We start from the raw sequence: 26,496 nt of genomic DNA, 5'->3' as shown, positions 1-26,496 counted from the left end.
TTTCCAACACATGATTTTAACAGAATTACTGCCACCACCATGTACTGCACATGTATTTCTGTGAGACCAGGTTTTTTGAGTCAGGATTGTTTTTTATTAAAGAATCCTAAAAAAACGTTCAAATTGGCTGCATCGTAGCAGAGGAATGCACAGTTAACTTGGATGTTCAAGACAACACGGTTAAAACCACAATGTACTTCCTATTTTACTTAGAAGCATTTCTGTGCTCAGGCTGTACTGTACATATTTCATAGCTAGACCTAAAAAAAATGACGCGCTGTGATTTGCATGTAATCTGAAAATCCATTCAAATACGCTACGCCGTAAATGCATGAGTGCATGATGCTAACCCACATCCACGGCTTTCTTTCACCTGTGGTCATTGTGCTTCATCACATCTGACTGGTCAATATGAGCTACTGTCTGAGAAGCAAAGCATGAGCGGCTATTGCAATTTTGAAGTGATAAATGGTGGAAAAGCATTTATTTAGCCAAAGCACATGGTGGTGTGCAGATTCACAGATTCATTCTCTATTAGCTTGATCAGAGAGACACAAAATGGCCCCCTCATGATAGATGACTTTGGTAATATAAAGGTACAGGAAACAAAAAAGCTTTTCATAAGCCATTAGTTTATAACTCAGTGTCTGGAATATGATCTTGCATGCTGAGAAGAACGTGGTGTTTAATGTTCAGACTGCGACCCTGCTTTACCCGTGGTCAAACACACATGATGAATTTTGATATATTTAGCTGAGCATTAATTATGAATCACCTGCCTTGTTCGCTATGCATTAGTTGAGGGAAACCAACTAAGACTTACTGTACAGTGAGTGCCTACAGCAAATGAACACTGTGTGTGTATGTGTGTGTGTGTGTGCGTTGCATGATGTGTTTGTATGCAGGCATGTGGGAGGCACACAATGAATTTACTCACATTGTCTGTGACAAACAATAAACCGGGATCTTTGTCTGTGTGGGAGGAATCTGGAGTCCTTATTATATATTGTTTCCCTTGCGTCTTAGCTCAAAATCCCCTTATTTTATGCTTGATGTGTTTCGTTTTGATCGATTATGCGTAGCTTTTCAACTGCAGTAATGCTATTCATAGGTTCTGACATGTAGCCGTCACAGCTGAAACTAGACCAAAAGTCTCCCAAGATTCAGGATATTTAGGATTAATCAAATAGCATGACCGGTCTTTCATGAATGCACAAGTACACATACACACAGAGTATACATAAATACATAAAATCCCACAAATTCTAACAGATTTCTGGGCAATGCAGCCTGACCACATTAGTCACACCACAGGCATTCATAAACGGTGAGCCGGACAGCGTAGTAGGTGGCATGACATTATTCCAGCTCATTAACATCAGCCTGGAATATGGTAACACGAAAAATCCTAGTTTAATGCTCGTTAATAATCTATTTTTACCCAGATTATACTGCTCTGAATCGGGGTCAGTGAATGCTCATTGGCATCCATCACAAATCCATACAAAATAAAAGCGGCTGATGAATATAAAGGTCTGGCGAGAAGGAGAACCACAAAGATCGACCCCAGATGAAACTAAATTTCTACCGTGTGTTGACTTATGCAAGCAATGTTAACACAGATCTGCAATAGACCACATCTGCAATGTCAACAGGTGAGAAGAACAAAATCAACATTTCTTCACATACAGTATTAATGTATGGATTGATATTCAATTTATGAACTTTTCATTTCATGGACTCCACCTTAAAGAAAAATGTATAAAATGAATAATATGATAATGTCATGATAATATGAAAATACTATGTAATTATATTTAAAGAAAAAAAACATCTTGTGAGAAACAATTCAAAGAGGTTCATCTAAGCTAACTGATTGCTTACAATAAAGCACACAACTGCATGGCAAAGTGACCCTCCCAGCAATTACCCAGTAAGTTATTCACATGTTGTGTTTTCATTTTAAAGTGGCAACCCACCTAAAATATCCCCTGTAAAGATCATCAATAACATACTGATCAATGATAAACGAGCCAGTTATTCTGTCAAATATATTTTTGGCTCTTTCTGAGAGTACAAATAACTTTGGGTTAATGTTTAAGAAAAAAGTATAGTATTCGTTAAGAACAAATAATATGTCTGATACTTGACCCAAACAAGTTATGAAATGGCTCATAGAGTACGGTGTTATTCAACCAAGGACTGCATTTAATATTTACAGTGAAGGCCAGGTCACTATTAAATGAATCACTTCACACTGTAACGGCTCGTTAATTGGCTTTTGAAGAGGCTTTCTAATGAATAATAGCAGCACCCTTTAATCCGCCGTTCTGGTAAGCTGAATAATGCGTCATTAGTTTTAGGTCACCGGTTGTTAAGCCTCATGAAGGGCTCTGGAGAAAAAAAGCTCAAGTGCACTTTCGCTTCTGTTCATATGTAGATATGTATATATATGTAGATGATTTACCTTTGAAAGTCATAATCGCACACCTGTTGAGTTCTTGGTTGACTTTAAAGAGACAGCAAGGTTTACTTTTGCATCTGACACTACATTACGTTAGGTTAGGGACTATTGCTGGGTAATAAGCCCTTCTCTCAGTTATTGTCAGGACTAAAGCAGCTTGACATCAAGACGCCGGCTTGCACAAGAATGATTTTTACAAAGGCACAAGAAGTACCTTGCCCATACAGTAGATTGGGATGTTTCTTAATGTTTATTAATCGTTGGTAAGCATGGTAAAGAATAGAAAAATGGACACTAGCTTTTTTTAACCCTCCAGCTGCATGCTAGCCCTATATCTCCATAAATATACATACAGTTCCTCAAAAAAAATAAACAAAGCCCTAGCAAAAGCATATGAAAAATACAAGACTGAAATAAGTAATAAATAGTTATTACTCAGACCAAGGGGCCTTGCTCCTCAAAACATCTTGCTGACGAACATCACTAAACAGAGAAGTGTTATATCATGTCTATTTCTTTATTGAAAACAATCATTTATCAGAAATGACACTCATTAGTATGATTTAACAAAACAATCTATCAGTTGAAGATGTGACTTTCTATTGTTTTTCTGATGCATTGTGACTTGAATGGGATGATCAGACAAGACACAAGTGGCGAGAAACAAGACCAAGTCAAAAGTGCACAATTTAAAAACGAGAAAGATATATTTTGATAATAATTTACCCAAGAAAGGGAGGACATGATCAGCAAATAGATAAGATAAATAAATTAGATAAATAAACTCGAAAATTTCCTGCAGAATATGCATGCAGATTAATTTGAAAAAACTGCTGAAAATACAGAAATGGGAGAAGCTGAAGATAAATTCAATAGATTTGCTGAAAATGCAGAAATGGGAAAGGCTGAAATGAATTTCAAAAAGATACGAGATGAATATTAAAACATTTCTGTTATACAATTTTTTAAATAATTGTTGAAAATACAGAAATGGGAGAAGCTGAAATGAATTTCAATAGATTTGCTGTAAACACAGAAGTTGCGGGAGCTGAAATAAATTTAATAAAAGCTGTTGAAAATACAGAAAAGGTAGAAACTGAAATGAATTTCAAACACAGAAATAACAAATGCTGAGAATTGTTAAAAATATATTTTTGTAGTAACTATACTACTGTGTCCCTATCAAAAGGCCAGATGAGTCTGAACAAAGCTGTGCGAACTTGCTGGTTTCTCTGCCATGAGATACGTCTGTGTATGAGAGTGAATGGCGTTTCATTTAACCGCGGAAATGTGCCGTTCTTCTGCGGTGACCGATGGTTTCCATCAGCAGACGAAGGAGAAAACAGGGTGAAAGTCAATATGGGATACTCACTCTCCTAAGTTAATGAGTAGGTCCAACCTGTTCCACGGGTTACAGAGGTAGCTTCCTTTGTAGCCATAGAGCCCCATGGGGAACATTCTGCCTAACATCTCTGCCACGAAGGAATCCGAAACCTGAAGATTGTAAAAGAAATAAAAAATACCATTTTGCCTAACATCTCTGCCACGAAAAATGTTACGACAAAGAAATCCAAAACCTGAGGATGCATAATAAAAGAAGTAAAAAATATATGTTAAACAAAGTTAAAACAACAATGCTAATGCTAACTCAACTGGCTAGAGTGCTGTTGTAGCAAAATGTAAAATGTAGCAAACCGTCCTGGAGCTGGATGACTGTTTCTAGCTAACGCAAGTTAGCTAACGCGAGTCAGCACTCCAGCTTGGTAGCTACCGGTAGCCAACGTTACATTTACTGAAACCGAACTAAAATCACTAGCATAATCCTTGTATAACATCTGAGTTGTATTAACAAGTAATTAACCAGTTAGTGCTTTGTTTTCTAAACACAATCAATTATCACAAATGAATTAGCATGTCCAGTATCTAACGTTGCATGCCAATAGTTCTTACCTGAGAGCAAAAAGTTTAAATCAGAAATCCGTTGTCGACTTGTAAATTCAACTTGTTTCCACTTAGTCCAGTTGAAGTCCGTTCAGAATAAACTCAAAAGTTGTTTCAGTCCAAAAGAGAGCTAACATTTTCAATATTAAACCATATTAAACCACATTAACAAGCTCGTCGGGGCTAACAACACCCCCGAACTTTTACATTATTGGGTGATAAAGTACAGCCTCACGTACCTTTTTGCTTTTATAATACGGTTACCAGCGAAATTATAAATAGTAAGTAAATAGCTACCTTTCAGCACAAAATAGTTGTAGCCACCCAACGTTCTGTATCGCATTTCAGTAGTCTAGAGAAAAAATAGTCCCCATACCTTTATGAACAGCATTGGGTCCCGCACCATCTCATTCATTCACATCGCTCATGATGTCCACCTTAATTTTCCAGTTGCGAAAGCTCGCATTGCCCCAAACCGATTTGCGGGATTTACGGGGTTTTTTTCGGCGATCGCCACCGAGCTAAAGACTGAAATGTCAACTAACGGTTGCGAAAAAAGCTCACCTGTTACTTTGAGTGCGCAGTGATAGGAACGCTCGGGTCAACGTGAACACCAACTGTACGTTTCCGCTCAACCTCCCGCGACTCTCTTAACCAATCAGAACGCTGGATTCCATCTACTTATTAATAGTGCTCACCTGAGAGAGAAAAGTTACGGTTTCCAGCTGAAATCAAAAATCCGTTGTTGGCTTGTAAATTCCACCTGTTTCCACTTTGTCCAGTTGAAGTCCGTTCAGAAGAAGCTCAAAGGGCGAAGACAGAATACACAGAGAGAGAGAGAGAGAGAGAGAGAGAGAGAGAGAGAGAGAGAGAGAGAGAGAGAGAACTTGCACCTCCGTCGGTGCATGTGACAGTCCAGCTCCTCCGCCTCCTCCTCCTCCTCTGCCTCCCTCTCCTTCAGTCTCTCTCGCGGTCACATCTCTTCATTTTCCCGTCTGCTCCGGCTTTTGTTTTTTTTGTTAGGGGGGGGGGGTCCACATCTCTTCATCTTCTCACCGTCGCTTCTCCGTTTTGTTGTGATTTCTTGTTATTGTTTCTCACGTGATGCCCGCTGCCTCGCAGAGAAGCCCGCGGATGCCGAGTTAGGAGATAAAAACAGAAGGCAAATGCTCTGTCGGGGAATAACAGAAACAACTACGCACGCTTGCGTCCCTCGTTGAGCGCTGAACGGAGCCGCACCATGGATCTGTCGTTCATGGCCGCGCAGGTGAGTTGTCTTTCCTCCCAGTTGGCCAAGCGGTGTTTTGGCTCGTCCGAACTTTTGATACCATTTGGTCATTTATTGAATGGGCGCGGCCGGTCAACAGGTTCATGTGGCGAAATCCGGAATTTGGGTTTTCAATACGTCAGAATTAAACCAGAGGTAATGACATGAATGTAGTTCAGCTTCATGGTCAATTACATATTGATAATGGCACTTCCTGGTATATTATACATCCGCAAATGGTAGTGGTCTTTTGTTTTAAACAGTTGATTTGATTTCATATTTATTTTAATTTTTGCTTGTTGTTGTTACAATTTGATATGGTCATGGATATCTTGTACTTTATTGGGATTTTGTGTCAGAATCCAATATGGGACGGTGAGTGACAAAAAAAGAATCATTAAAACTTATATACATTGTATGTATTTATACTAGTTACACTATTTTCAGTGGAAAAATAACGTATGGCGTGATTTAATTACTTAAGCAGATTTTTATGTCCATGCCTTCGGCTTCTTAGATATAGCATGTGTATGTATGTGTTATTTGGCATCTTTTATGGACATGCGGTTTATTTCCATTAAAGCTTCTACGGGGCTATAATTGCCTCCACTCCTCAACTGTCTGGTTATGGTTTGTCTGGTGCCATCTACTTTGCCGTTTGGGTATTGCTATTGAAAGGGTTCACTGCGCTGCCAAAAGCTGTTCTTATCTGTTCTGTATTCTCAGATGTTTTTAGATTCCCTTCCAATAATACATCCTGAGCAGTAACAGAGAAGAGCATGAGACCTAAAGCTACAATGATTGATTATTAAAAGTTGTAATAACATGTCTTCCAGGACTTTTTGTGCTGGTGTGTTCCTTGAAACCTGTTTGGGCTGTAGTGCACAGGTTTACTTACAGAAGCCCAGTTTTTATGTAGGCCGTCAGCCGGAGCCAGAATGAGCCAGATTCTCAGCAGCTGGCTACACACACTCTTGGTAATCGAGGAAGACAAGGAGCCGATCTTTGATGTTTCCATTAAAGAAATTCTGCAGAAGAAAAAACAGTACTGTCCATCACATCTAATGATAGACATCACAAATACAAAAATAGATCAAATGGATTTGTTCAGAAAGGTGAAGGTAAATTACCACTGGTGAATGTGTGAAGGTTGACACAACATTCATTAATTTACATTGATTCATTATTTAGTCTATAAAATTAAATTGCGAAAGTGCTTAGAGCAGATGTTGACACAACACAATGTTCCCACTAATGCCCTACTTGCCTTAATAACTCAATAACCATCAAAATGTCAAAATATCCTTGTTGTGTATGCAATCATATGTCATACAGTCATAGACTGCCTGGTTACTTTGATGACAAAATAATGTACGGCTAACAGGTTCACATATACAGTGGGATATTTCTGTGATTTCAATTTCTGTCTATGCAGATTATACTTGGCTAAAAACAATTATTGAGTTGGAGAAGAATCAGTGTTCATCGACTCATTTGTACCAAAATTGGAGCGCGTTTGTTCCTTGAGACTTGGCAGCAGCCGATGTCACCAACGTCTTTACTGTGGATTGGCCGTTTTGCTGGAAGGTGACATCCATTTAACAAGAAGTCATTACTTCAAGGAGTTTTTTTCCAGTGCCCCATGATCCCGTCCCATCTTACTTTTTTCTCAAATTTCTGCTCCTATAGTTATTTTTTCCAGGACTCCATATCCTCCTCTTCAAGAATGCAATAAGAAGGCTAATGGCTACTTTTGTTGAGGTGAAATTCAATCCCTGACTCACTCTGTGCTGGTGACGGTGAATGAAGTCAGGCCAATGTCCCTGGAGTTTAGCATATTGACTTCACAATTAATGATCTTTTGACAATTCATCTGAGAGTAGCTCTGCCGCCTGCAAACCACTAGACCTTCCCCATCACTTCGACTATAGTTATCTCTTTAAGACGGGTCCAGTTTTTTAAAGAGGTCTAACGCATATTTCAAGACATGCACATGCATCATATGTTGACCACCATTGGACATCGTTTGCTAGATTTTTCACTGTTGTTTTTGTGAAAATTGCTCACCAGCTCTGTGCAGAACCATGTGTAAGCTTTTGTGTTTGGTGAATGATTCGCATTTGGCAGCAATTACTCACTGGTCTGAAATGAAAAATGGCATAGTACATTATGCTGAAAGTGGTGGCCTCCTCAAGCATCGCAAAACATGGATTAGGTGACAATGACAGTGAAGCTTTTAAATCTGAGGGGAAATGAGGCCATTTGTCTTGTATATTTTCAAAAAGACAGATTTGAGGAATATACAAATGATTTCGCCGAGCTCCGTTGAAATGGATATTAAGAATGATTTTGAACTCACTTCAATATTTTGAGACAGCATAATGTGATTGTTGATCACACAGTTTACGTCCTTGCACCTTGAGCAGGTTGGTCACTGTTAATCAATCAATCAATCCAGTACACAGTGACCCACTGGCCGTTTACTCAGTTTTACATGGACACAAAAGCATGAACCCGGCGATTGTTTACATTTCTTTTTTTATTATTGCGACATTTGATGCCCATGGTCAAGAGAAAAAAACAAAAAGGAATTAACTTTTGAATAGAATGCTATACATATGTTTCCCTTATATAGTCTTCAGATGCTTTGTCTTTTCATGACAAGCAATCAGCACTTCTCATTACTCAATTACTTATTCAGTGAAGCTGTGGCTCTGGGTCATTTTACCTGATTGCGTTGTCAAACTCTGTCGTCTAAGAAAAGACAGATGAAAGGAAAAAAGATGATGTTGGAGGACGTGGTTTATAGACTCAACCCAAACACAGCCATCTGTATTTACCCACAGGACCAGGACAAGGAACTGACGGCAGAGGCAAATAGGCTTCACTTTGGTGCCATGATAACAATACAATACGTGCTGGAAAGTCAATTTAATCAAAGTACGTTGTTCTAAAGTTAGTAGATGTGTTTCCCTGGATTTTCCGGATGCAGACTGCTCCACACTCCTGCAGGTTCCAAATGCAATATACAACCAGAATATATTTGTCGTATCCAATTTCATTTCATAAAACAATTGGACCAAAACCTAAAGGGTCCAAATCTGTCAAATAAATGACATCCGATCGTAGAAAGACTGGCTGATAATGTGCAAAGAATACTTGTTTGTGCACCACTGCTCCCCAGATAGGACGCCATATATGGAAATGCAGGTTGAATAGTTCACAGATGAGATTATTTTCCTATTAAAGCAACCGCCACAAGGCCTATATCATGCACATCTTTGGGCTCAATTGCATAAAATATTCAATTACGTAATCATTTTATCTCGCTGTGCATTCTTCACAACCGAGGTCTCCCGTTCAAAGAATACACATCCTGTTTGCTAAGAGGAGGCCTATTACAATGGCAGAGCTTCCTTTTCATCTCTAGGAGTTTTTCCCTCTGGTGTTGGTTTTGCGATTCAGCAAATTGGTCGTACTGACACCTTATTGTTTTTTGACCCTGCAGTGCTGTAAACAGGTTCACACAGCAACAGTTACTTGCTGTATGCACCAGACTAATCAATTCTTTGACTACACGGAAGGAGTCTTTGAATCGTCTCCTCTCTATTTTTAGAGGCTTCCACAGGAATAGCAGCGTGACGATTTGATACATCTTTATTATAGTGTTGTTCATACATTTCATTGATTAGTTGGCTGGGATGGACTCCAGCCCCCCCGCGACCCTGTGTGCAGGATAAGCGGTCTGACAATGGATGGATGGATGGATGGAACTTTTACATGTGATCACTTCATGTATAGTCAGACAGCTTTTCGCAGAAGGGAATATTTGAAGGTTTAGCCGCACGTGATGGATTTAGTGCATCTACAGAGAGAACATAATATTCACTGGAGCCAGCATTTAGAACAAATGCACTACTTTGGTTGGAGGTTTGCCTTGAATGACTAATCATCCTCCCTATGATCAAAACAATAACTCACCAAAAAATGTTACTGATGGTGGACAAAGTCAGGTGGAATAAACATGATGACATTTCAAGGCTCTCATTAGAAACAATGGACAACCGTCTCTATTTTAGGCTCTGATGAATGTTGAAGCAGGTGCCAAACCGCCTTGTAAACAAATTGATCATTTACTAAACCCATGCCCGAGCAGACGTCCGATCTTAACATAGCAACAGTAACTAAGCACGGCCGGCACGTCAAGTTCTGAAGGATTAGGCCGACGTGACAAGAGTAGTAAAAGTGTTTAAAAGGTCTGACTTATTTTTTGATTTATTTATTTGTGTCTCTTTATTGGCTTCTGAGTAGTTGACGGATTAATTATCCAAGATGACGTCATATTTAAGTAGGCAGTGGCATGTGCCACTTAGATATGGATGTTAATGATTTAACTCCAACAAGATTCTTGTCAGGAAGGCTGCCTGCTCTCATATAAAATGACCATTTCCTGATTATTAGAGAAAAACGATCTCAACTACAGATTCATTGGAGATGTCAATTTACATGTGCCTTTAAAGGTAAACTTTATGTTCAATCATTTTCAAATGCATCTCATAAAAATATTAAATTATTTTGAGGCGCACTGAGGGGCAACTGCAATTATCTTCATTGTGACGTGCAAGAACAGAGATCCTGACACAATTAAGGGCGAGGCTTACCGATATGCAGTGACTAGGTGGATTGGGGGGCCACTTAAAAGAATACAGAGATGAAATAATGTGACCAAGCTGCCACTAAGTCATTTCCCAGTGTCTTCGTGCTATCTTAGCTCACAAAATATTCTTACTGCAGGCAAACATCTCCCAGGTGGTTTGCACCTAAAATGAGTGATTGCATATTGAAAGAAGTCCTGGGGAGAATAAAAGGGAGACTTAACAGACCGTGACAGTGACAGTATGAAGTAATAACATCTACCCTGAAAGACCAAACCCCCCCTAACTGCATGATGGTTTCTATGTAACTGTGCCTCAGATACTCAGCAGGTATGAATTATGTATCCTCATATAAATCATCTATTTTTAACTCATCCTGAGAGATCAAGCTTTATCCCTGTGTTTTGATATAATTTTATTGATATGTTTATGAATTAAGCCAAGCTATGTTTTAGTGTTAGACTTTGAAAGATACTGGCTCCAGTTCATCTTTTATTTTATTTAAAATACACTAACTTTCCCATTGAAACACATGTTTTCACAGTTTTCCATGAGATGTTTAATGCCTGGCTGGAATTTCAAATATAAATTCCTTTGAGTTCAGAAAAGAAAGATTTTTCTTTTGGTTTGAACAAAAATGAATGAGACATTATTTTAAAGGGGCTTTTAGATCATTTTCCAGTTTTCTAATGTAATAGTTCAACACTTTGTGAAACCCTAACCCAAAGTTTAGGAACCAACTGACTGTACCTACACATCAGCTCCTTATCCTGGGTTATGCAATGTGTGTATTTCGGTTTCATTGCTCATTTCTGTCAGTATTTGTATTTGGCCACTAGTTTATATTTTGCTCCTGACGCAAAACGCAAATTACACCGGTCCTCTGTGCTAAAGTATAATGTGTTGCCGGAGATGTTTAACACTATCTATCTACTAGTCTTGTTCAATGATTCACAACTCTTATATGAAACAAATCTGACCGTGGCCTTCTCATTTCAGGTGCATGCAACTTTAATGTCCAGATGATGAATCAGGCACTTACAGCCAGTTGTATTACGTATGGAAATCATTTGGAATGCATGAGTGGTGGAGAAGTACGCCAACTTAGATTTTCTTAAGATGTTTAATCTTTTACAGTTTGAACTTGAAGACATTTCTTGCAGATGCTGTGATGTGTTTTGAGCTAAGTAGGCATACCGTAATGTTGTTTTCACCATAGTTTCAGTCCTTGCAAAGCACCAATCTAAGTAGTGCATATGGACGTTTTCCCCTGAGCTATTTTAAAACATTGCCTCATGAGGTTTCTCCCCAGTCACAAGGAGTATTGAGCTTCTCCGTGTTGCAACCTGTGGTGCAGCACCACACTCTTGTGTGCAGTTCATCCCACATCCATTTGGGCTTACAGCTTCCCCGTAAGCATTAAACGACCTGCTGGGTCGATGCTGTGTGGGATTACCATTTACTCACTTGTCTGTAAAAGAAAACAACATTCAAACCCTTGCATCATTTTGAAGCAAATGGTGTTGTCTATTGCTGTAATTACTTCAAAGACTGAACACGTTGCAATTGATTCATTTCGCTCCAGTTTTGGCTTTATGTGATCCAAACAGCTTTCACACACACACACACACACACACACACACACACACACACACACACACACACACACACACACACACACACACACACACACACACACACACACACGTACAAATCAGGTTCCATCAAGGCATTATTGATATATCTTGTGTTCTGAACACAACACGGTGTATGATTAAACAGTTGCCCAGATGTGTTTTGTTACATCATCTCCAAATTGCCGATTAAGGTTTCTCCTTAAAGCCTCACACAGTAAATTCACACACTGGCATCAATACTTGGACAAAAGATGTAAACATCAGATTAATTCAAGACCGAGAACGAGGACTGTTACAATATTTGAAAACACTAACTAGGCCAACACGGCACTCGCGTGACAAATTTATAACGCACCCTCCTCCTACTCCTCCTCCAGTGGGGAAAATACATACAGCAAATGCTGATGCAAACTTGAAGCAGTATACAGCGCTGTAACAGCTGCACCAGTGCAAGATGCTCATTGCATTACATTACAGCAGTTGGATTTTTATGCTGATGAAAATTCAAGATCGCATTAACAACAAACAATGCAAAAACACCTAAACATCTTTATTTGCGAGGTTTGCTTCAGTCCTCAAGATGGATTCAGGAAACTCCCTTAATTTGACCAACACAAAGTCTCCTTTTCAAAAGGACAGGTGCTTTGATGAGATTTAGTCCCTAAAATTGCCTTCTAAGGCTGCCTGTTCAGGGACGGTTGTGCCAAACTTTCTTCCAGAAGAATGTTACCAAAGACCAACAAATAATAAACATGTAGGAGCTTCAAGTGTTGTGTCCAAAAAAAATAAAATTCCTAAATAATTGGTGACTAAAATTAATGTCTAATGTGACAGATGTTAGAAGAGAGAGAATACCATAAAGTAGGTTATGTTAGTGTACATTGTGAAACAGTGATGACATTTCACAGTGACCTCTATAATTGACCTAAGGCACGTGTCACAGTGAGAAAATATGACATACATACATATGACAAATATGAAACTATTACTGAAATGTACAAGTTAAAATAGAAAAGGATGCATAATGAAAAACAGACTTTGTCTTACATCTCTTACGTTGTTCATTTCGGGACCAGATTTAAATGTAAATTTGTTTCAAATGAGTTAGCTTTATTCCTTCTCCTCATTTGACCACTCATGAAATGGGTGCTTGAGACAAGTGTTGAACGCCACAAATTATTTTGCATAATAATCTTCTATACACAAGTGGTGAACGCCACAAATTATTTTGCATAATAATCTTCTATACTCACTTGAAATAATTGGCCTGCCAAAAAAAAAGCAAGTCAGACGTTGGTAAGTCAATTAGGATGCTTTTTCCATGTTGGACACACTTATTAAAAAGGCATTGACAAGACGATGAAGAACAGAGCGAGTGACTATGAAACAGTGAGGAAGAGTGGGCTGCACAGGAGGCGGATTGGTCAAACAAACTCAGGATTTCCTATTGTACCGTTTTTTAAGGCCTTGTGTCTCCGTGACAAAGCCTTGTTCTTATGAAGTGATGCGTTTGAGACAATTCTTCCTGAATTCAACTCATTTTCTTGCCTTAACGTTACATTTATAGGAGAATGTCTAAGCCGCATGAAAAAGATTGAACATTCGTGCAACTACATTATTCAAACCAATAGAATCATTTTGTGAGTCTATCACAAATCATGAGACTGAGTTTGGACTCAGTTGAACAGTTTTACAAGTTTGGATAATGTCATCAACTTAAACATTTTGTTAGCACCTAATTCTTTGTCTTCTTTGCATTGGGAACAGAAACACTGCCTAGAATTAGTCTTAGAGAGGGATACAACTTTAACAGATAGAATTAATCATGTTTTCTCAGGCTAGAGGTAAATAATCGTAAGGGTATTTTCTTAAGTAAAAGAGACAGAAAAATAAAGCAATTCAGGGATAAAACCCCTGAGGAATTGAACGTGTGGTGGTCCATTTATATTCGACAGGAAGAGAGAAGGTTCAGAGAGGTCTGCAGCAATAGCTTGATAGAACAGGTTGACGCCCCCACTGAGCACAACGAGAGACTGAGACTGCTGTGTTTGATGGGCTGATCACAAATGGGTTGGCTTTTCATTAATAACAAACTTACAGTACATTTACTCTGGGGATTAATTACACACACACACACACAGACACACGCGCACAGGATTAAAGAGAAGTTATTTGAGAACCGTTGCTGACTCTGCTTGATTAGAGTTACCACTTTGTTGGTCTAATCAACGTCTGCTCTGTGTTTGTATCAAAGTTTATGTTTTGGGAAATTAATTAACAACAGCAACTGACAAGCACGGACGTGTGTATACACACAAAAGGAGTCTGTATATATGCACGTTTACTTCAATGCATGGCGTAAGACGGAGTGAGAGAAATTCCTGCCATCTGGCCATCATTTCTGAATCACTCCTGTACCGTTCAGTCACATTCCCCAACGGAGCATCTTACAGTACGGAGAGACACGGCACTACAGTGCAAGCCGCTGTGAAGAAGAGCATCCGCCAAATACTATGAATGTAAATGTCTATATTTAATGCCAATGGGGTCATGTGGATAACTTCAGCTCTACAACACAGAAATTAGTTGATTGAATTAGAATATTAAGCAGAGAGATAAAGAAAGATCTGAATTCAAAATTCCCGAATACATTTTTTCTTTTAAAAGACACTTCGGAAGCAGAGTGCAAATACAATAGCTTAAACACGGTATTCATACAGTTTACACAATATGCAAGGCATACTACACAACACAAACAATATGTTAATTTACAGCAAATTATTTAGATTAGGAAAAAAACAACAAACATTCAAGATTTTAAATCAGTCACAACCCACATGGTCGTATGTTACAAGGCAATGAGCTGATGAGGGTACAACATGGTGCTCACAGGCAACCAATCTAAACTCCATCTATTCTCTAACATCCTCTGCAGACGTGCACTAGAAGTGTGAGCAGCTTTCGTACTATGTTGACCGTTCATCAGGGAGCAGCGAGTGACGTCCACCCCGGTGACACATTTTTACTAACAACAGTAAAAGGAAGTTGGGCTGCGTATCCACAAGAGGATCCAACAAGGCACCCAGCGTGTCGGCTGTAACGAACGGTTTGAGGATAGCAAAGCTGAAATGCAGAAACAGCATGTGGGGAAGAGAAGATGGAGACACACGGCAGAGGCGACCTCATGACGCCGTCACACTGTGGTGGTGGTAAAACTAGGAACAGGATCCACTCAGGTTTGCCAAGGAGCAGAAAATCTACCTACTGACGCCAAACCCAGTGTCCGCAGGAGACAGAAGATCAAAGGGTTTCATTAGTACCATCCGACGCCTCTTTTGCTGAAAAGAAACAGGGGGAATTACAATTACTTTACATTGATAAGGTGCATGCAACTGCTCAGGAAACATAGCAAATAGATGATGGACTTGAGTTGTTGTATCAAAGATACCTGGCAAACATGGAATTGGGTAAATAGTGAGGTAATGGTGAACATCTTTTTTGGAGGGAGTCAGGAGGGGAAATGTCACACCAGAACAAGCTAAAGATCGAAGCGAAACAACAAGTGCGTTGTCCCACGTTGTCTGTAATGTCTCACGTTGTCCCACGCTGTTTGTGATGTCTCACGTTGTCCCACGCTGTTTGTGATGTCTCACGTTGTCTCATGTTGTTTGTGATGTCTCACGTTGTCCCACGCTGTTTGTGATGTCTCACGTTGTCTCATGTTGTTTGTGATGTCTCACGTTGTTCGTAATGTCTCACGTTGTCTCATGCATCTCAGCAGGTTCTCTACTGGGCCTTGAAGGATTTTGGAGTGAGAAAAGTGATATTCAATATCACTCCAAATGTTATGCACCAACCGCCATGTCAAGTTCCTTGTCTGTCTAACATACTTTCCTAAATGTTCCTGATAGAGTGATTGAGAGGTTTGTCTGTAATGCTCATGCTGCGGAGGACACACTTTCATCTTACTTTTACTTTGCAGCATTAATAACAGCTAAATTTATTACATCCTTCAAACAGTAGTGTTCTTTGAAAAACGCTAAAACAAAGGAAGCTCATATCAATAAGACACAGGAAATAGACTGAAGAGAAGATGTAAATATTTGCTTTGTGAAAGAACTGTTGGCTATAATCACCCTTTAATTACACCAAATATAGAATATGACTGTTGAAACTTGCTTGTTTGATGCTGTTAAATATACTTTAGATGAAATGAGAGTGTTTTCCTCGGCTATAGTGTCCGACTGCTGTGTGCAGTGAGAGTGGTTGCGAACCCGGCAGCACCTCAGCCTGAGTCTTACATGAGTGGAGATTCAATTAAAGGCCACCATCTCTACGCCTGAGATGTATCTGTATCGCTCAGTGAACGAGCAGGCGTGGAAGGAGCCGTACAGCTGACGCAAGCAGCAGACACACAACAGAGCCGGCTGATCTGTTTTTTTCACATGATAATGACCAAGTTCTTGTTAGACAACAATACACAACAATTTGTCTGCAATATGTCATTTTTATCTTTTTGACAATCTATTGTGAGACTTCTTTAAATAAACTTTGCCCTCGTCATTTCCAGTGCAAAGCAATGGCACATATGTATTTGTATTTATGTATACATAAAGAACAATGCAGCACTTCACATCAAAAATGATCTTCAGTTTTGTTTCTCAGCTTGTTTTGAATGAAAAATGTAACACCTTTTCCGTGAATGAAGGCAGAAAGGTTGTTTATCACACAATACAGCGACATTATTTTAAAATTAGAAAATACAAAACCCATTATTTTCCTCAATCTGTTTTTGTTATAAGTCGGCCCACTTCAGGATACGCATTTAGTCATGTTGTGAGTTTCATAAAAATGATTTTCCATGAATAAAGTCAGTTTTCTTACCAGCCATGAACCTACAAGAAATAACATGTGACTCTCCTAAGAGTTTTAATTAAAATTATTGCTCATGAGATTTTTAAAGTGGTGGGTGACATTGCAAATCTCTTGCTGTAACATAACTTTGGTGTAAACTGTACCATAGAACACGTGCTGCTGCACATTATCCAGAATGCATATATAAAATATTGGCTCCCATAAATAATAAATGGCTTCCAGGCTTTGGTGAAAAACATTTTTCTATCGATTTTGAAAGAATGTAAAATAAAAGTGGAAATGGTTGATGAATCAAGTTAAAACCTGTCAAAATAAACCCGGGTTGTACTTTAGTACAGGGATTTGGCAGTGCGAGAGAAGCCTTTTCATGATTTATCAACCTGTAAACTGAGTGAAACACCATAGTTTCTATTGAAAGGAAGACACCGAAGCAGTTGTGATCAGTGCAGTCAATCAGTCTGAAGCATAGTGCCCTGTAGTCATTGTCCGGCTTCTTTCTCCTGTTGGACTCTTCTTTCGTCTTAAAAGAGATAAGAAAGCATGAGCAGATTTTTCAGCACTGTGATCTTCACGATAATCATCCTAATATTTGAAACGTGGGGAAATACGTCTTTGGCTGACCGCTTCTCCTGTATCTGTGATCTGCGTTTCCTCATTCCTTGTTGAAAGTGTTGATGTGTCAGCAAGGAATAAAGAGGAAATTGTGACATCTTTCAACTTTCCATCTCCATTTATTCTCCCCCGTCTGTCTGTGTTCTGTGTTAGACGCTGCTGACAGTACAGAATTTCTGACTTTATTCCAGTGTGAACTGAGTCTTTAGAGCTCCGGGTGTCACAGAGCGAAGCATTACAGACTGCAGACATGCACTCACACACGCCACGGGTGAGAAACGGCGCTACAGTGGAAACCTCAGCGAGCACACACACACACACACACACACACTGTATGATCATCTGGAACTGTTTCCCAGTTGTTATCTGGCTTAAATATCGCATCACTCTTTGTTTGTGGTGGATTTTAATGTTTAATGTGTGCTGATGAATATCAAGTCGTCACACAACTTCCAATTAGTGTATCATATATCAGTGAGTAAGAGCTCCAGATGTGAAGGTGCATAATCTCCTCCACTGGTTGATATTTTTCTATTTGTTGAACTGGTAGCAGTACCGATAATGGTGAGAATGAATAGAAAACGCTCAGCTACACCACTGAGGCAAGGAGCATGAAGGGGAGCCATTTATTATTCATAAGAATAATATATAACGTTCCCCTTTGTTGCTCAATTTCCCCCGAGCTGACTGATTGACTAGGGTGTCAAGTAAGAATCACCCGGGTTGTGTTTCTTCTTCTGAATTATAAGATTTGTTGAAAAATGATGGCGGGCAGAGAAGATCAATAAAAGCACAGCTGTAAATCTGTCTCGTAGGAACCAGACCTTAAATTACAGGTCCCTGCACTCCTGCACGGATGAACAAGCCGCCTTAAAACCTGCGTAAATCTTCCACCAGAGTTACGGCAACACTGGGTGTATGGAAAGCACCAAACGTTTTCACTAACGGTTTCTATTGTGCAGAAGGAGTCTTCTTCTTTAACGGCCAATTTAACACATAAGGATTCCTCAGTGTGGTATTTATTTCCCTGATCTAAATAGTATAGACAGGATGTTTCCTGTACCTTCCTTTATTTGAGGTGTTTTGCACGGTTCTGAAAGTCTAGCAAGTTTTAATGTAGGTGTATAGATTGTGGTACATAGAATAAGTAAGCAAAGACATAAAAGCAAGTTAGAGTGGAGCTTTTTTTCTCATTTGTAAACCAAGTAGGTGTTTTGGTTCTTTTCTAGCATTTTGTGAACTACTTTTGAGAAAACTTCACAGAGTGTCCTTACCATCATTCCATTGATGATGCAAAAATACTGATGATTAGTAAGTATTCTAAACCTCTATGCAGCCTACTGCTTAGTGTAGGATAAAGAACTGAGCTTTTCCAGTGCTTTTCTGCCACAGGGATCATTTAAGATCATTTAAGACAGTAAAGGAGACCCCAGAGAAGCATCAACCAGACTAGTGCTATGCATCCATTTCTCCCAACTCCCAACACCACACATGAATTAAACATGAGATACTTTGTTCAGCGATTCTCTTACAAAACCACTGTGATACAACAGCACTTGACAGGAGGTTTTAAATAGATTTCAGCCTTTTAGATGATCATTTACACCTCAATAATATGAGAAATTATCATCATCACCAGATTACTAGAATTAGCTCGCGTTTTCTCACAGTTAGCGTGTTTCAAGGTGCATGAATACAGCAGGTTTAATTGACGTGTTGGTCCACATGGGGACGCACAGCTGTTGTTACAGGTTGATGACCGAGTTTTTGAGGCAGTGAGAGACTCGTCAGACCAACACTCACTTCTGTGTGTGTGTGTGTGTGTGTCTCAACTGCTTCTAAGCAGACTAATAAAAGGCCTGTTTGGACAGGATGGGCCTCTCTTTTTACACAGGACATTTTCATATGTCACAGCAGGAGAAGCACATGTATAATTAACGGCAGAATTCCGTTTTACTTCTTTATTTTTGGGGCCCCGGTGTTGTTCCTGCCGGCTCGCTGTCAAGGCTCACTGGGAAACTTCCATCACATCTGAGCCTCTGTTACTGGTGTCAGTATCACCTGTGTTTTTCCTATGATGGCAGCACAAAACGCCTGCAGCGAGGCCTCTTCAAGGTCAGCGTGATTCTCATAATGTGCTGCCTTTGCAACACTATTTTAATGAAAATTGTTGGGACAATGGTGATACGGCCTGAAAAGAGAAAACAGGACATTATACAAGGAAAGCCATGTCATCATAATACATGGCTGAGAAAGTAGTGATTTGAGCTCAAATACGGAGCCAAAGAGAATTTCCAACTCTGAAACCATTGATTTCCCTGGATAGATGAGTCTGGACATCAGGGACGGTAAACCAGGTATTGCACAAACCTTTAGGCAGCTGCGTTAGTTTAAATCAGATTGAGACGAAGCCCACAACAACACCGGTCCAAGCAGCCAACAGCGCAGAGAAGGTTGTGACGGTTGGGAAAATCAAAAGCTGTGTGCTTCCAACGATTGTGAGGAAGGCACAGCAGGCGTCTGCCTTCGCCGTGTCTTTCCCGTTACAATGTGTTCTCTTAGGAACATCTTGACATTTGTTCTCCTCAAGGACTGTATAGATGTTTTTTTTTGAGCTGATACACCCCCCCACCCCACACCCCTTAGTGCAGAAAAACAAGTTATTTGTTCTGATTTTGTCTTAACAGCCAATGCTTCAGTGCTTTTGTGGGTAGGTATACGTTTATCTGGGCTCTGCCTGTTTGTTCCAAAGCCATTACGCGGGGCACTTACTGGTGGCAATGTCCCACAGGAGGCAATTACGGTCTGTTCTATTTCACAATTACTGTGATCACCAGTGTAGGATGGCACAGCTCGAGGAACAGCTGGGACGAATACATCAAAGCGATGAGAGCAGAGCAGGTGAAAGGAGCTCCGCTGTATTGTCTGAGTATTGCACAGCTGGAGGCTGTGTGACTCAAGGAGGTGTGAAAGTGTGCGTTTCAAGAGCTTTCTCTGGGGTTGGTCAATGAAAGATAGTTGTTCACCATTTGATACACATCATTGAATGAGAGAGTGTTTATTTCGAATCCCATTCTTTTAAGACATCAAATAATAATAATAAAATGTAAATATTTTTTTCTCTAAATGGTCTTCCTTTGAATTACTTATTTCCCTTTCGAAAGATTCCTTAAATCAGTGTTTGTGTTAATTGCACCTTCCTCTTTTTCACGTGTGTAGTTTGATTCAAAACGGAAACGGAACATTTCAGACAGAAGGTGAATACAGGAATATTCCCACAGACAGTACGAGAAAGGAGCCCAAAAAACATAAATAATGTGTTTCACTAACGGTTTGTCACCAAACATTGTGTTAGTTGCTGTTTGTGATCAGACATTGTGTTAGTTGGAAATAAATATTGCTAATTGTTTCTCCAATATCTGAATCATGTTTGAGCTTATTCCACCTGTTTGTATTTATATGGTGCAAGGAGGAGTATTGTCCTCCAGCATTGAACGATCTGCCTCGGCCTTGCATTTGAAAACACTGTCTGTGGCTCCACCTGGCGGATCAATTGGAGTATTACATCATCTGAAAAGCATCCCCTCAATGCGGGCATTAGTTTGTTTAGACCAATGGAATATGGGTTTATCTTAAGTTAAAATACACAGAAAATTACACCTGCAGACAAAAGTATCAAAAGTGTTTACAGTTGTATAGTCAGTTACTTATGAGGGTTGTATGTCATACTCAGACAGATACAATAAACTTGGCTTGTAAATGTATTTCTGTAAAACTAAGAATGTTTCTTGGAGTGTGAATGAGCAAGCAAGACTCTGAGGTATTTTTAACATTGTTTATGAAAGAATGTTTTCCAGTCTCAGCGTGGTACGATCTCGTGCATTTCTCATGCTCAAACATGCCCATGAATTCTCTCACAAATCACACACAGGAAAGCATTCAGTTTCTTTAATAATAATAATAAATCACTTTGGCTGGCCACATCTGAAATATTAAATGCATTTTAATCAAGCACTGTGAAACAACCTGGTGTGCTGTAACTGTCAGGAAAGGAACACATTTTACTCCTTGCCGTAGGACTGTAAAGTGATTTTTTTATTCACATTTTAACGGTTGCTCTTTTTCTAGAAAACCAAATGCACCAAAGCACACATGCGCATAATGATAACACATTGGTGTTTAGCAGGTTCAACGTTTACTATATTCCACGTTGAGATTCATATTTTTTCTCCTTTTTTAAGTTTTACTGCCCCCAGTAGAAGAATAAGTCATGAAACCCTGATGATGTTGGCCTAAAAGGAGTCAAATTGTAATATACTCTCAAAGCACTGGAATCAGCAAATTAACAGCCGAACCTAATTTAAACCTCTCTTCTTCTCCTCCTCTCCTAGATCCCGGTCATGACGGGAGCCTTCATGGACTCCTCGCCCATTGACGACTACAGCGGCGAGCACTCGCTCTTCAACTCCTCGGCCAGCGTCCACGCCGCTGCCTGTGCCGGCTCGGTGCACGGCCAGCAGGATGAGTCGCAGTCCATGTCTAGCGACGCCATCTGGCTCTGGATCGCCATCATCGCCACCATCGGGAACATTGTGGTGGTTGGGATCGTCTACGCCTGCACTTTCTGATGAACACACACACACACACACACACACGCACACACACACACACGCACACACATCCTGAACTGTGTAGACAGACTGTCTCTCTCTCTCTCTCTCTCTCCCCCTGTGTCTCTCGCCCCCTTGCACTTGGATCATTTTTAGCCCCTAATGGTGTAGAAGTTGTGATGCCAGACAATGAAACATTGACTGCTATACTTCTTCCTCGCAGGGATCGTTTTTTGGATAATTCAACTGGCAGTTTGAAAGGTAGCGTTTGTGTTCAACGGCTCTTTAGTTAAAAACAGAAGCGTCAGACCTGCACTCTGTACCAAGAATAAAAAAACATCTTTTTTTCTTTTCAGCTAAGTTTGTTTCCATGTTTCTCCTTTGACAAGACTCTCATTATCATGCAGAGATGAGGATGGAGGTTAAATGGGGCTTGAGATTCAGGTTGATCCAGGACATCTTAACCATCCACCAGATAGCTGCTTGGCAATTCAGGGCAGTGCTGTTTAATTATGCGGCTGAACAGAGATGGTTTTAAAACATTTATAATGTGGCGGTATTATTCTCATGCCAGGCAGTCCTGAGGCCCTGAACGTTGGAGCTCATTGAGGGACTATTTTGTGGACGAAACACGGCGTGGACAGCGATCATCAGTGTATGTAGCATTAAACAATATCACTGACCGGAAACGAAAAATAATCTGGTTAAAAATCTCATAAAAATGGTTTCAGCCATGTTAATTGATTTATATGCAATGGGTGACGTTTTGATTAAGTAAGTGGTGTAAAACTAAGTTAACCCCTTTAAAGTGGATGTTCTTATTGTCAAATACTTATAGTAATCTTCACCATGAATTCTAAGATAATCGGATTGTATTGTTATCGTCTGTTGAGTTGTTTAGAAATTGTTTACAGATGTTGACAAAGTACAATCCAAAACACAAACTGAATTGCAAGAGTACATCTTTACTGACTGCACCTAACTGTTTTTCTCAAAGTACAGCTTGTAAAAGTATTTCTTATCACTCAGAATTAATGCTGTCAACAGGGCAGGGCAGATTGGTAAATTGGTAAATGTATGTCTTCAAAAGTAATTTAACACTTGCCACATCTTTAGTGAACTTTGTGATAAATATATGCCAATGTCAAGAGGAAGAGGATGCCTCATTTTGAAATGATATGTAGTCATATACCCATTTCTACATTTGTCACTGTTTAGTAAATTAGGTTTGTCTCACTAGGGATTCTGGAGGCGGGCGTCTCCATGGCAACTAATCCTTGTTCTAATTGGATGCAAGAACATTACTCTGAGACTCAAGAATCAAACTGCAGCCACTAATGCAATCTGTGCTCTTTATGATGGTCATTATACAAATTGCTTGGTTGAAAATCACAGCAAACTTTGCACTGACTTTACACAAATATGACAACTGGAAAGCATTGTTGTTTATTTCTTGTGCTTATTGTTGTGGTTGTTTTAAATGCAAGCTACCGTAGGACAATGTTCTTGTTTTTCTGAATGTGAAGTCAGTGAATAATTTTATTTTTGATTGACACACTGACTGATCTATATATTCAGACAACGAGAGAGAAAGACAAAGACGGTAGTCCTTTTTCAGCAAACCTATTTCCTCCTGCGGTTTATGAGTTAAGCTATCCTTACGCTTTAGGTCAAAATATATAAACCTGTCTCGTAAACACAATACTATACATGTTTAAATGTCCGTACACTGCGGACTACAATACTAGCTAACTGTATCAAATGTACCAATGTAGTCTTATTATGACGTTGGCAATGTTCAAGGGACTTTTCAAGCCAGTTATTTTTAATAAATGTTTGATGTAGAAATGCTGTATTTATCTTCCGTGAACAACATGCACAATGCTCCTTCCTTTTGTAAAGATGTGTTTAGTTTTGTTGGGAGACATCGGAATAGTTTATCTGGAATTTAAGTGAATAATTCACAGGAAACTGCGCTAGCTAAATGCAACCTTTTTCATTTCTCTGCCTGAGTCACCTGGCATCGATCCTGGTGAAGCCAAACCAGACAAGGACAGCACCAGTTCCCATTAAGCCATCAGGTGAGGTTGATGCTAAACTTAGATGCCATTTTGACACAGGAACAAGTTGTTTAGAAACCATCTTGATTGAATCCTCAGTGAGTCCCTGCTCCCCTCCATCTCTCTCGTTCTTCATACTTGTATCGCTGAACCAACAGACTGGGAAGCAAGTTATACATGCAATGTTGAAATGTTGCAAGATGGTCCTACCTACTTCAAGAAAGGCAGATTATTTTTGAAGAAAACCCATACTTTAGGGTTTTTCTGCTTACTATTGATATCCTATAGTTTGAAGTTCTTATGTGTGAACATCAGCATGTTAACATACTTACCAAAGTATAATGTTTACATTTACCATCTTTTAGAATTAGCGCTACTCACAAAAGTATAAATCAGGTTGATCGGCATTTCATTATGACAGGAATGTATGCATATGTTGTATTCATATCTTGGCACTACCTAAAAAGTTAATGCATCACCAAAGAAACTTTTTAAAAATACATTTTGACCTTTTTATGGCGACAGAGAGTAAATCAAGGGATCGTCAAAGTCATTAGGCTTCTCTAGACAACATGCATAAGCCGTCTTTCATTTCACAAAAAAAGCCTCAGAACGAGCAGGGGGAATTGGATGACCACTGACCTAATCTATGCTAATGCATAGTGATCATTAGAATTCTAGGTGATGTTTGGGAGAAATCCACAGTGGCTAAGATGGCATTTATATGGTTTATGCAAAAGGAAGCTGGTTCTTTCCTGTTAATAATATATATTGTCATTCATTTAAAGCCAGGATGAGATTAATTGGTCTGAAGTGTCAGGAGAGGAAAAGGTGTGAAAACTTCTTCCTCCTCCTCCTCCTCCTCCTCGGTTGCCCTCGGGTCTCACAGGATGTAACACCTCAGCCCAACTCCTGTCCAGCCGAGAGTGGCAGCTCTGTGATGAGGTGCCAGGTATGCTAATACACGCCAAGCCGCTTGGACACATCCTGTCAAACTGTCACTTCAGAGACATATAAGAACGTACTTCAGGGGGTCTATACTCCAGCGCCTCAATAAAGGCTGTGCAATATATGCATGGTGTCTCATAAATATGCCCATAACAGCAAAGTGGTATATGTGACGAAGCATTGCATCAGCAAGAGGAGAGAAGGGGTCTATAACATCGCACAAGGGTCCCTCTTCCATATCGTCTTCTTGTTTGGGGCTCGAAACCACACTTCCGTAGTGAAGACAGAATCGTCCATCTTTAAAAGTTGGGTTATTTAGAAGGATGTATTGTCAGAAATGGAATATAATAAAAATATAAAAATAACGGTTGACAAATACTGTATGCTAATACACATTTCAAAAGGCTATTTTTGACAACAATACAGTGTGTTACAGCTAAGCATTTCACTTTAAAGAAAAAGTGACTGCAGACAATCTATAATCATAAAGTTTTTCTTTTTTGTTGCTGAATTTCTGACCCATCAAGGTAACCCTTCTCCACGCACCTTGGAAGAAGGTGTCATTGCCTCATGTAATCCAGCGACACACAGCATGAATCAGACTGCACGCAACACTCAACGCATTGCTTCAGTCTATTCAGGCTCTAAATAGATTTCAGGTGTTTCATCCCAACATATTGACTTGACATAGAAGTAGTTTTTGGTAATGATGTTGTTGTCAGCAGTCAGTGAACAAAACAAGAGTTTGCTGTGCAGCAGGGACCGGAGGTGAAGAGTGTAATGGCTGTCCCCTGGTGAATGAGTTCATCGGAGCAGACCACGATATTGGATAATAGAGACACATTAGTTTGCTTCAGGTCAATTCATTTGGTTTTCTGACTCATGGGATTAGGTTATTAGGATCAGTAATGGTCCTCTGTTCTCAATGTTTCCGGCTTGAGGTCACTTTTGAGGAATAAAAAAGTGTGCTGGTTTCCATCATCCGGCCCCCACTGCACATATGTGTTGAATATATGAATATATAACCGCATAACATGAATCATCTGTTTGCATCATGTGTCATCGACGCTGACCTTGGATGGACAGATGTTTCTGATGTAAACTGCACACAAGCGGGATGGAGTTTTAGTCTCTGGTCCATTGGCGACGTGAGTAACTGACAGCTGTCCTCCCACTGACAGAGACTTCACAGGGATTTCACCAACTGACTGCGTAAACGTCTTTGGAACGCACCCGAGGGAAGATAGGGCTCTGAGGAAATGATTTCAGGTGGGCTGCTACCATGGTAACAGCAGGCTGAAATGTTTTTGCTTGTGGCAACCATTCACGGCCTTGATTTTGTTTGTTTCTGTCTTGGGCTTTTCTCCACTTTTCTTTCTGAAGCACAAACGCTCTCTCTAATGACGCCGCTCATCACAAATATTAGC

General features: G+C 39.7%; 1 protein-coding gene across 1 annotated transcript; it reads left to right on the top strand.

Moving 5' to 3' along the window:
* The first annotated feature begins 5,289 nt into the window (after positions 1–5,289).
* Positions 5,290–23,909, top strand: LOC120833385 (uncharacterized protein C14orf132). Its single transcript, XM_040200450.2, has 2 exons — positions 5,290–5,672; positions 21,843–23,909. The coding sequence occupies exons 1-2, from the start codon at positions 5,646–5,648 to the stop codon at positions 22,077–22,079; spliced, it is 264 nt and encodes an 87-aa protein (XP_040056384.1). The 5' UTR covers positions 5,290–5,645; the 3' UTR covers positions 22,080–23,909.
* The last annotated feature ends 2,587 nt before the right edge of the window (positions 23,910–26,496 follow it).

Source organism: Gasterosteus aculeatus, chromosome 15 (genome assembly GCF_964276395.1).
Source record: "Gasterosteus aculeatus chromosome 15, fGasAcu3.hap1.1, whole genome shotgun sequence".
Classification (NCBI taxonomy): Eukaryota; Metazoa; Chordata; class Actinopteri; order Perciformes; family Gasterosteidae; genus Gasterosteus; species Gasterosteus aculeatus.
This window is presented reverse-complemented; position numbering and strand designations above follow the sequence as displayed.

Excerpts from the sequence above, each read along its gene's own strand:
- LOC120833385 (XM_040200450.2), top strand. The coding sequence starts at position 5,646 with ATGGATCTGTCGTTCATGGCCGCGCAG. Across the intron at positions 5,673-21,842 it reads TGTCGTTCATGGCCGCGCAG|ATCCCGGTCATGACGGGAGC; the intron begins GTGAGTTGTCTT and ends CTCCTCTCCTAG.